Source organism: Salvia hispanica, chromosome 6, assembly GCF_029641045.1.
Source record: "Salvia hispanica isolate PSC_SH4W2 chromosome 6, Shi_PSC_v1, whole genome shotgun sequence".
Classification (NCBI taxonomy): Eukaryota; Viridiplantae; Streptophyta; class Magnoliopsida; order Lamiales; family Lamiaceae; genus Salvia; species Salvia hispanica.
The window spans coordinates 21,342,295-21,354,946 of NC_142697.1; the positions used below are offsets into that span (position 1 = coordinate 21,342,295).

General features: G+C 36.1%; 3 protein-coding genes across 3 annotated transcripts; 1 reads left to right on the top strand and 2 right to left on the bottom strand.

Annotated features, from left to right (window-relative positions):
• Nucleotides 1-5,782: 5,782 nt before the first annotated feature.
• LOC125204344 (uncharacterized) lies at nucleotides 5,783-6,513 on the bottom strand. The gene has a single exon (XM_048102972.2). The coding sequence runs from the start codon at nucleotides 6,302-6,304 to the stop codon at nucleotides 5,924-5,926; it is 381 nt and encodes a 126-aa protein (XP_047958929.1). The 5' UTR covers nucleotides 6,305-6,513; the 3' UTR covers nucleotides 5,783-5,923.
• A 1,260-nt stretch (nucleotides 6,514-7,773) lies between these two features.
• On the top strand, nucleotides 7,774-8,527 carry LOC125204343 (uncharacterized). Its single transcript, XM_048102971.2, has 2 exons — nucleotides 7,774-8,018; nucleotides 8,135-8,527. The coding sequence occupies exons 1-2, from the start codon at nucleotides 7,884-7,886 to the stop codon at nucleotides 8,435-8,437; spliced, it is 438 nt and encodes a 145-aa protein (XP_047958928.1). The 5' UTR covers nucleotides 7,774-7,883; the 3' UTR covers nucleotides 8,438-8,527.
• A 581-nt stretch (nucleotides 8,528-9,108) lies between these two features.
• LOC125203995 (large ribosomal subunit protein uL6x) lies at nucleotides 9,109-10,401 on the bottom strand. The gene is made up of 3 exons (XM_048102534.1): nucleotides 9,966-10,401; nucleotides 9,548-9,670; nucleotides 9,109-9,384 (listed from the first exon to the last, which is right to left on the bottom strand). The coding sequence occupies exons 1-3, from the start codon at nucleotides 10,338-10,340 to the stop codon at nucleotides 9,295-9,297; spliced, it is 588 nt and encodes a 195-aa protein (XP_047958491.1). The 5' UTR covers nucleotides 10,341-10,401; the 3' UTR covers nucleotides 9,109-9,294.
• Between the last annotated feature and the right edge of the window lie 2,251 nt (nucleotides 10,402-12,652).

A 12,652-nucleotide genomic window follows, 5' to 3' on the forward strand; every position in this document is an offset into this window, starting at 1 on the left:
CACAATTTATAAACATGCTGCAGGGTGAATTGAAGAAGTACTCCCTCCGTCCTCCTCGAATAAGAGTTACTAATTTCCATTTTAGTTGTCCCCAATTAAGAGTAGCGCCTCACTTTTACCATAAATGGTAAGTAGGTCTCACATTCTACTAACTCATTTCACTCACATTTTATTATAAAACTAATATAAAAAAGTGGGTTCCACATTCCACTAACTTTTTCAACCAACTATTTTTTACATTTTTTAAAACCCGTGCCCGGTCAAAGTGCTACTCCTAATTGGGGACAGAGGGAGTAGTATTTTTTGTCTATAAAAGTCCTCTTAAAAATACTTAATACCTAACATAATTCACAAACATAGAGATGGGTTCGGAGACGCTGAGGATGAGGAACGAAGAGCTGGAGAAGGAGCTTCGGAGCAGCCGAGAGAGGGAGGAGAGGATGAAAGAGGAGCTGCGGATGACGTGTGAGCGGCTGCGGGTGGCCGAGGAGGCCGAGGAGAGGCTGTGCACCCAGCTCTCCGAGCTTGAAGCCGAGGCCGTCGATCATGTCAGGGAATCTACCGCGCAGATTTCGCTTCTCATGGACAAACTCTCTCTTGCCCATAAACTTCTTCAAGATGCATCACTCTCTCTCACTCATTAGTCTCTGTTTTTTCCTTTTTTTTTTTTTAATTTCGATATCGTTTATGTTTGTAACACTATAATTTGGGTTTCAAATCGATTTTCGTTTTTGACCCTTTGGGATGAAAGATGAATTAGTGTTGTAAGTTGTATCAAAGATGTGGATACTGGTTTTCTTGATTTTGTAATGTGATGTTAAAAATTAAATTGTTGATACTAGTACTCCATTATATATTGATCTTTCTTCATTTAGCAATATGTCAATCTGCACATATTTTTGCGATTCTTATCAAATGTCAACACAAAATATAAGTATGTCTACTAAATTTGTGTTGACATACTAATATGATCGTGTTAACAACCTAGTTAGCAATTGATAACATTTTCTACTTTTGCTTATTTATCAAAAACATTCTAAACTAATTAAAGGGTGTGGTCGGGTGGCATGCTCAATCATTCTTTACCAAATAGCCGGTGGTTCAATTCCTGCCTTTGAGGTATGTAAAGATGATTATAAATCCTAGTAGTAGTTATTATAGGTTCGTTGTTATGCGATCTTTATCTAGCAAACAAAAAACATTCTAAATAATTGATCCATCAATTTAGAGCCACATGTTTCAGGCATTATTCAGAGTGTGTAATTTTAATTCCTAATTTTTAAATGACATGCCATATATTTTTATTGGGCGGCAGCTCTTGGCTGGAAAAAAAAAAGTGGTGGTGAGTATTTCTAATGATACATTTAGATACGGCTCGAGCTAAATGAATCACGTTGGATTAATATTTAATCATATTGTTTGCAACGTTATTTTTGTTGGTTGTTGGATCAAATATGTGTATGATCTCGCAATATTTTACTAAAATGGTAAAACCTATAATTAACAAATTAATAAATTATTTGGCGATGCAACCAAACACAATCTATGTATATATACCGACATTGGCGGACACAGGTACAAAGAGGGAGGGGCTTAAGCCCTTCCCAAAAGTTTCTTTTTTATTGAATTTCTACTTTAATTTTTGTTCGAAATTTTCAGAAATTAACTTCAGCCCCTACCAAATTATTGTCTTTGGAGACTAAATCTTCGAAAGTTGAGTGACAGGAGGGGCTGATATATAGAATTGCTGAGAAAATAGCAAAGTAACAACACGTTTCTTTTTCTAATTCTAAAGTGTTACTCACGATTTTAATTAAAGACTTGTAAAGATTAATGTTTTCTAGGGAAGGCAACCAATTAATTAGTGAGTTCAATTTTTTTTCTTAATTTTCTTTTAAATTCAGCTATGCAAAATTTAAATTTATTGTTTCGTTGGGGTTGGAGATTATTCAAGAAAACCTATTATTGAAAGAGTAAAAAATTAATCCCAAATTAAAATAAGCACAACTATAAAATGTTAATTGTTATAATGGTTAGTTAAGTGTTGTTATTTATGAATTTGCATTGTTGTATTATGATTTTTTAATAAGGTATGTCAAAGGATAACTAATTCTTAATCCAAAATTCGGAACTTCAATGTCATGCATTAAAATTATCAATACTAATGTTTAATGTAAATTTTAATATCAACACAAAACATAAATATATTAATAATAATGTTGATATTCTTATATCCTTGTGTTAATATTTTTTACATACAAAATTGAAGTTCTGAAATGAAATTAGTTAGCATTTTAACGCGACCCTTTTTAATAATATATTATCTTCACTCTTTTTAATTTGTTTATATATTTTTTGGGACGTCACAAAGGTAGGTGAATAATTTTTTTTGGCAATATTAACACTATCCTTTATTTTTTTTTCTACTTTGTTCTTAATTCTCCTACCATAAATCAATGTCACAGTTAAAAAAAGACAGAAAATATTATTTTTCACACCACACAGTATAAAGTATTAGATAGAAAAATATGGAGTATAGTGAAGCTCCTAGCCCCTACCACCGTTTATTTCTGCGTCCGCCACTGTATACCGATAGAGGTACATTGGAGTACTATATATAATTAATTATTTTTTCTTAATTTCTATAGTTATGTAGTATATGTGTTATCGTCATAGTTCAAGATTTTTTTTTTTGTATTATCAATCCAATATTTTAAATTGCATTCAAAATTTAGCTTGAGAATATATAGTTATAACTCACGAGCACCTACATAGCTCTATGTGTGAGTCGTGGTGGACACCACATAAAACTTTATTTGATGGGTCAACTTCAGTTGTTCAAATGTAATCACTTGTGCCTATTGGAAAATACTTAAAATTGGCTTCTCACCTATGAAATGAGAAATTTGGATTTAAGGGTTACTTGTTAAATGTTTAAATAGATTCGGCCGACCTGTGAAATCAAATTGATTTGATATATTTACAAGTAGCACATGATAATCACCAAAAGCCACAACTTCTATTTCCCGCAAAAGAAGCGGCGAAACTTAATTAGTTTTATTTAATAATTTACGTGTTAATCACAAGAATCGACAATATCAATCACAAATATAAAATAAAATGAATAACAACAGCAATACATACTGCCTCTGTCCTTGAAAATTTGATACATATTACCATTTTGGTCCGTCCCTGAAAATTTGATACACTTCACTTTTACCATTTTTGGCAGTGGACCTCATATTCCACTAACTCATTCCTACTCACATTTTATTATAAATCTAATACTTTAAAAGTAGGACCCACATCCCACCAACTTTTTCAACTCACTTTCCATTACATTTCTTAACCCGTGTCGGGTCAAAGTGTAGCAAATTTTGGGAGACGGAGGTAGTAATAAATTAATCTTGCGTGCAGAGTACTTATTTGCAAACGAGAAGGCGACTTCATGTTTGACTTTAGTGATGAAATTAAAATCATAGGGAGTAGGAGTACTATAATTTTCCTCATTTTGCAAATCTGACGGTGATATTATGTTAGTATGTAATGCAAAGTCAACAAATTTCGCAAAACTGGTCTTGAATGGGTAATGTGATGAATCCAGATAAATACTTATATAATAAATATTAATAAAAGTAGGACTACTACTAAATTAATTAGTCATCATGAATTCGGTGAACGCGATTACGACGCACACAACGTATTATCGTGCAATGGAGTACTTATCAATTTTTTCAACCCACACGCCTACCATACGCTCCAGCAATTAAATAGGAGTACATTAATCATAAAAACTACTCCTAACATATGAGTTATAGTGATTAAGTTTCAATTAAAATAAATAAAATGTTAATTAGAGTGATTAATGGTTTAATATTTATAGCACTTACAAGTTACAACAACGCGCATCGGCGCATCAAGATTCAAGACTAAGCAATATACTTACTCATACAAATAGTTACTCTCTCCGTCCCTATAAATTTGTCACATATTTCCATTTTCGTCCGCCCCACAAAATTTGTCACATTTCACTTTTTTCTCATTTTTGGTATTTTCACTCACGTTTTATTGTAAAACTAGAACCTACATTCCACTAATTTTTTGCAACTTATTTTCCATTACAATTCTTAAAACTCGTACCCAGTCAAAATGAGAAAAAATTTAAGAGATGAAGGAAGTATTATTTCATTTTAAGAAGATTTAGAGCAGACTTTCCTGGAACGAAATAAGGGAGAAGAACTAGTTAAGATTAGCTAGTTCTCATTTAATTGCCAGATATAGATCAGCGAAGTACTTATCAATAATCTTACATAGAAATTTTAAGCGTTACTTAGTTATCAATTTAATAATATCATCACCACACAAGGCACAAATAACAAAATAGAAAGGAGGTTCTTGTTGTCCCAAATCCTTGAACATCATCTGTTTCTGAACGTAATTCTTACTACTAGGACAATTTACCACGTGATTTTACTGTGCACATTGTTACATCATTGAGTATATGCGTACAACTAAATCTGACAAATCATTTTTAAATGTTTGCAATTGTAGAATACGATTAAGGATGTGAATATGTTACAAACAAAATTTGAAATCTGTTTATAATTCTCAAAACCCCATTGTTTTCAAGTTTTACTATCCATTATAGCTTGACGACGTTATAATTGGAATTGAAATCCATTTGACCTAGATTAACGTAATGATGCTCTTTAGATAAGTTATCAGGGAATGTGTTTGGCGAAACACTACGGCCCATGTTTGGGACATGGTACTCATCCACAGCAATCCAGACACACCGGTTTTCAATCAGAATTCCCTATATCATAATCGCACTACCCAATGGCCCCTTACAAGATAAACAATGAAAATGAACAAATTAAAACACACAAGACTCTGTGAATTTTCCCCGCAGGGATGAAGATATGCAAGACCTAATCAGGATCCAAGATAAAAGCATGTCGAGTATTGGGATGGAATGAGATATACTTGACAGGGTGGTGATGGGACTCTCTTTAGTCGCATGGTTCAAGTGCCCAACTTAATTTTAGTCGTGGTTCAACTGTTCAAGTACACGACTTGTCTGGGTGGATGATATTGCTGCTTCATAGAACTAAGCCGGCCTCAACAATAAAGATGTCAAGTAATATAAACAAGCCTCTAAACCAGTGTTTGAATTGAGACAGTATGTGATCAAGTGTCTAAATTAGTGGCACTAGCCATTCAGCCAGAGCCTCTCATGACCTACATAATCTTTGCCACAAAACACCTTAATGTACCACCAATCCCCAAACTAAATAAGTTGAACCTCACAGTTATCTGTTAATTCACATGAAACTCACAACTAAACCCCCAAACTAAATAAGTTGAAATTCACAATTATCTACTCCTAATTCACATGGAACTCCCAACTCAACCCCCAAACTAAATGTGCTGAACTTGAACCTCACAATTATCTATCAATTCACATGAAACTCCCAACTCAAAAATAGTTCTTCATTATTCTCTCCTTCATAAACCAAACTAGTCAACTCTATTAATATGTTAGGATACACCTGACACTCACATATATATCGAAGGGATGATATTCAAGAACCAATTACCTAAATTTATCACAACAATAACTCATAAACAAAGATGAAATTTCAAGAACCAATCACCTAAAGCTACCAAACGCACACAGAGACAAAGCCCTTGAGTGATGATTGACCTAATTCTTCTGTGAATCCATAATTCCCAAAGTAAAACCACATTCAGATATAATCATAACTTTCAGAAGCAATGGTTCATAAACCACAAGAATATTTATATAGAAAAAGAATGTGAGTCATCCTCCACTACAAAGAATTACAACAAATATCAGTACATGACATACAATATAAATCGAATTCTAACCTCAATTGAGATGTAAGAAATGTTCCTCCGATCAAAGCAGCCCAAACAATACGAATACCCCGAGCAATATCAGCCATATGATGTGAACCAACAGAAGAGCCTGACCCGCAGGGCCCGACCCGCCATTGCCCACTTCACAATACCCGGATTTCTTGACACGCGCTCCCGCACACTGGGCCTCCGCACACCCGCACCAGTAGGTCACGCCATCCACCCCGCAAACCGGGTCTGGCCGGAAGCATTTCACCGGGCACATATCCGCTTCCCAACTCGGCGGGCAGATGTCATTTTCTGGCTGATCGGACGGAAGCTTGAGCAGACTAGGCTCGGATCGGGCGGCGGGGATGAGAAAGGCGGTGAGGAAAACGGCGATGATGAAAACTGAAGGCGAATTGCCGGTGAATAGGCGCATTTCGGCGACCTTCGAATGGACGACCAGAAGATCGCCACTCCACGCTTTCTTAATCGCTCTATTTTCTCTCTCTGTCTCTCTCTAACTGCAAGAAATTTCGAATTCTAGGGTTTCTTTTATTGGTGGAATCCAATTTGGGGGTTTTTTTCTGTTTCTAGTTTGTGGAAAGTCGGAGGGAATTTCTTTTTTAGCGGAACGAGCTTTGTTCGACAGTTGGACTGATTCTTTTATTTTTCTTTCTCGTGTGAAAATTAGGTGAACTTTACAATTATTCTTTTTTTACTGTACTAAATAAATTAATATTGCCAACTTTGCTCTACGCATAACTATGTAAATTCCGATAAAGTTAATATCTAAACCAGATAATAATTTATTCGCAAATTAAATTATCTTAAATCTTTTGCGTATTGTTGTCGTGTGCTGGTTAGTAAGTGTTTGGTGGGGAAAATCTGTAGGTTATCCACCAGTTGGCTTCCAACCTGTTACTGTTAAGACTACTAATAATCCAAATCATATGCTACTACATTTGTCATGCATTTTACCATTATTATTTTAATATTTGGCCGTAAACATATCATCATTTTATAAAGTGGAAGCTAGGAAATTAAAAAAATAGACACATTACTGTCTCCATTTACACAATTATTACAACCTAGTCTGAATAGGATCAAAACCTATGTCTCAAATAAACTTTCAAACAAGGAGAAGTAATTAGAAAATATCCTTGGACTAAAAAAAATCTAGAAATTATCAACCACTCGAATACAATGAAGATCCTACATAAAAAAACCAATTATTTAATACTCCCTCCGTTTCAGATTAAGAGTCACTTTTTGCCATAAAAGTTCATCTCAGTTTAAAAGTCACTTTTAGAATTTTCTATATTTGGTCATACAATTTTACCCCATTCTTAATCAAAATTACATAAAAATGTCATTATTTACATTAAAATAAATCAAAACAAAAATCAAAAGTCAAAAGAGACCCACCTTCAGCCAATTCCACCATCTCACTTCATTTATTACACACTCTACCACTTCACTTCATTTATTACACACTCCATCATCTCACTTCATTTATTACAGACTTCAACTCTTTCTTAAAATCCGAGTCATAACAATAAGTGACTTCAAATGTGGGACGAAGGGAGTATTTTGCATGCTCAAAAGTCAAAACATAGCATACACTATGTACAAAACATGCGAAATAATCAAAGAAAATGATCTCATTATACGTCGTGTACAAGAATCTCATATTTCAAGATGGAAATTAAACCAAAACATGAAATTCTTGTTCAGAAGAGAAAGGGTACAAGAGATATTTGTCTTGTAACGGTCATAACTAACCTGTACAGAAGTCGAAGAATATGCCAAGTGCCAACTAAATTTAAGGTGTGGTGTTCCTCCCAACGATAATAATAAGGTCAACACAAACAGGCAGGCATGCCCGGATAGCCTCTACATAATCCCTTCATATCAGAAAAGAGGAGAGAGAAATATAAGGCCTATTCTTGATACAGAAAAACCTCTGTGAAATTTCCGATCATCCCTTGTCTCTTAACTCGCTCGCCTAGCATATCATGGGAGGCTGCGCGAGCAAACCTAAGGACATGGGCAATAGGAAGCTGCCTTCTCCCGCTATCAAGAAGCCACACGCTCCGCCTGAGGTGCCTGTTGAGTCGCCTGAAGCTGCAGCAGCAGAGACAGTGCCACAGGTCGGTGTTTAAACCTTTTTGTTCCAATTTTGGTATCAACAGATGATACATCTCTATATAGTAGTATCTGTTTTTAATGAGTCAATTGGTGTCCCTTTTTGGATGGATTGTTTCAGGAGAAGAAAGATGGGGATGAAAACAAGGAGACTACTACTTTGGTAGATGTCAGTGAGCCAGCTCCGAAGATGGAACCGGAAACAACTGAGGTGAAACCAGTGGATGAGGAAGGTGTTCCAGTTGAGGCAAAGCCAAAGGAGGAGAAAAGAGAGGTAGCAGAAACTGTTGAAGTAAAGGAGGAAGAAAAAGAGGTAGCAGAAACTGTTGAAGTAAAGGAGGTAGATGGAATTGAAGCACCCAAGGAGAAGAAAGAGGAAGCAGGAACTCATGCCGCGCCAAAGGAGGATAAGAAAGAAGAGTAGAAAAAAGCATAATGTAGTACTACAAAGAACCATAGATCGGTGTTTAAACCTATTCATTCTATGAACTGAAATAAATTTTCTATTTTTCAATTCTTGTTCCATCCTCATTAAATGTCATAAAAAAGAAAAAGGTAAAATGATGCTACATTATCAGAAAATCCTAATCTAGATAACAGCGAACACACACTAAAGCCCTACGGTTAAGTGCAAGATCTTGGACTTAACTAGCATTGTTATCCATAGTAGAAACAAGGTATCCACGAAGAAAAGGACATTTCAGAGAGGGAATAACCTAAGTAGTGGCTTCATTAGCATTGTTATCCATCATATATCAAACTTATAATATTCCCACCAGCCAAGAGTAGCCCCCCAAGGCTGTTAGAGAACATGAGAAATTAGACTTAGAATATAAAGGATTCTACATGGTATGCATACATGAGACAAAATCATTACCGAGATCAATGTGGGGAAGAAATAGGGTATCAAAACCCTGAACCCCATTTCCTATTAGATTAGAAATTTCCTTCCAGGGTTTTACTTTTAAGTCAAAATACAGTTTGGTCTGATTTGATTTAGAGTTTTAACCAAAACTGTTTAGTACAGTCCAACTTCAGTAGGATATCATTTCAAGCACAGTTTTCCCAGATTGACACAGTATCAGATAACTCGTATACCACAACAATATGTGTCTTCTATACCCAAAAATTGAAAACACAAAGAGATCCAGTGTAACTGCCACTACTACAAGCACAAACCAAACAAGAACTGATAAATAAATTCGTATAATGCCTACATGGACTCCGAAAACAGGAGTGGCTAGAAAAAAGAATGTGTCAAAAACCAAAATCACAATTCACCTAATTTTCCTCCACAGCAATGGCCCCCTTCTCGCTCACATAGATACCGTCGAGGAACTTTCGGATATCCTTGTTCTTCACATGGCATTTCTGTCCCAGTGAATACGAGCATAAGTATAGATATGAGACAGTATGTAAGGCACAATGAAGATGTAAATTTGGCTCATTCTAAGTCATATTTAGTTATTCTTATTTATGAAGATAGTAATCTCACACATCACAAACAAATACATAATCGGGGAGCTATCTCTACCTGGTTGATCAAAGCACATGATCTAGACACGAGCTCGATGTCATTGCCCTCCAAAACAAGTTCATCCTTGACCTTCTCAGACCGCACAATGGAAACCCCATCAAGCATATCAACCTTCCTAACCTGTTACAATCAACAACAACAAGATTGTTGTCATCCATTTACAAAGAAGCTCATAATAAGTTGTGAGAAACAAAGCAACGGTTATACTACAAGTTATTTGAAGTTATTCATCCAACAAGCAAATTCTAGAATGTTAAGTCCACGTCTGTGCTTTTCTCAAACAAATTATTCCATATTTAAGGGAGGGAATAACCAATTATCAGCATATTGCTAAAAAAAATTACAACTTCTGGTTACATTTCAACGCTACATATAAAAAAAAGCCGACAAAGATTAAAATAAAAGGAAAATGTACCTTCTTCTCGCCAAGGAAATTCCGGATTTCAATAGCAGAGCCGCTGCCAGTTATGGATGCGTTGATTGGGAAGTGAGCGTAGACAAATCGCATCTTGTAGCGGTAACCTTGGGTAACGCCGTTGATCAAATTCTGGACATGGCTGAGCGCGGTGCGGATGGCGGCGGTGGTTTTTCGGCTGCCGAACCAGGCGTCGATTTTGAGCTTCTTCTTTCCGGTAGTGTCGTCAGTGGTGAGCTGGAAATCGAGGTTGAGATGTTTGAAATTGCGGGAGAGTTTTCCCCTGGGGCCTTCCACCTCGATCACTTTGGCTTTCACCTTAACCTTCACGCCGTCGGGGATATCCATGGAGTCCGATGAAAGAATTGTCTTCATCTTTGCTCTCTCTCTGAGCGATGGAGGCAAAAACCCTAACCAGTAGATCAGAAAAAACGAGCAAATTATATTACTCGATTTGGGATAGAGGCTTCGCAGTTTGTTTGGGCTGGGCCACTCCAAAAACCCAATTTTCTTTATTATATTTCGATTGAATAGGCTAATTTTAGAATATTTATTCATCTATTGATCAAACAATTTCAATGTTCTTAACAGAAATATGAATATTAAAATTCTCAAATTATATATATTTGTTAATGAATAATAGTACTAACTTTTTTTAAACCTAATTAACCAACCGAATAGAGTTACATTTTTTTAATCTGGAAAAAATATAAATTGAATTGCCGTTCTTAAAATCACAATTTTGGCTAATATTTAATAGAGTAAAAGCCAAAATTGGTCCTGAACATATGCTCATTTTATCATTTTGGTCCTAAACTTTATCTTTTGGATTTTTTGGTCCTGAACATATGAAAATTTGATCATTTTGGCCATCCGTCAACATTTCCGTTAATATTTAACGGTCAACCATTTTAATCACAATTTTGACCAACTTAAAGCAATTTTTAATTATTTAATAACTCTTAATCATAACTTTAATTATTTTACTCTCTAGTCTCTTTTCACTCTCGTCACTAAGCACTTATTTGCTCCGATGGTTCCCTCCGATTCCCAAACTGTTAAAAAACCCCCAAAATCTTCTGATGCGTATTTTAGAGTATCTGATTCAGTGCACACAGGATATCAAGTTTAATTAATTAACTCTAATAATACTACGATACTGCAAGATTACAGCGTCGTTAGTAATATTTCAAGTGTCGATCCACAGAGAGGTAGAAGATTGTTTAAAACTTAAAAACTTAAAAAGATGTAGCATAAAGATTTGATTTTTTGATTTCTGAAAGTTAAAGACAAAATAAAACTACAAGTTAACTAAAGAAAGACTATTCAAATGAGAAAATATGTCACTCCAAGTTACTCACTAGGCTTGTATTGTTCTACACCTTTATCAACGAAACATATGAAGGGATTAAATCATCAACCTAATCACATACACTGAACATGTACACGATGAGTAGTTCACAATTAGCTGAACACATAACCTATGAACCAATCTTCAAAGTCTATAAACTCCTACGGAAGCGCTAGAGTAATAAACATCTACTATAATCACCTACTTAATCCACTATCAAATTATCCTCTGAACAATTCTAATTCGATAGCATACCAACAATCAAACATTCCTAAACTATGTTAAAGAGACAATAGCAAAGGAAAGAACAACACTACATTATTAGCCAAAAACATAGTATATAAACATTAAGCACATTGTTGGTATCAAACACATGAGTTCAAAGGTGTAGAAACATCCATACAAAGCCTAGATTACAACTTGGAGCAACATAAAGAGCTTAGCCTAAACACATGGTGGAATTTGCAACAAAAACCATAGGAAACATGCTCTCGTTGAGTGGAATTGGGATTTGGAGACGGATCGACGGAATGTTGGCCGGAATTTCTTCCTTTTCTTCTTCCTCCTCTTCTTCCTCCTCTCTTTCTCTCTTTTCCTCTCCCTTTTCTCGTGTCTGAATATGTCTGAATGTCTTGCAAAACCGCCCCGGAAACCAATTTGAAACCTAAAATTCGGCAATTTTCGAGAAAAACGCCCGACCGGGCAAAATGGTGCCAACCCGGGCGTTTTTGATGCCAACCCGGGCGTTTCCACTGTCCCCAGGCGTTTTTAATGCTGAAAACGCCCGACCCGGGCGTTTTTGCCGGTTTTGACTGCTTCGCGCAACCTTCGTCAAATGGTCATAACTTCTTCATCCGAGCTCCGATTGAGGCGTGCAATATACCCACGCGAAGCTATTTCAAAGACGAAGATAATGGTGGTAAGATAAAAGGATTTGGACACCATCTTGATAGGCAACGAACAGTTTCAATCAGACCCTACTCCACATGTACATCTATCAACTAATATATAATAATCAAACCTTAATGATCAATTGATAGATGATTTAAATATACAAAATAGGAGAAAACTTGGAGTATAATTAGTATCATTTGATTCACATCACCTTCCAATTTCATCAAGTGCACTCTCCATTCCATCAAGATCCACTTCTCCTCCCACCCCGGTTTCTGGCTCTTCGTCGCCTTCCTCTGGGCCCTAATCTCCATCGCTCGCACTCCTCCCCTCTGCTTCCCCGACCGCTCCTCCTCCTCCTCCCCCCCCCCCCCCTCCGTCCGCTATGTCCCGATCCACTCCAATACCACCACCGCCACCCTCCCAGAGCCTCCTCCCGCTC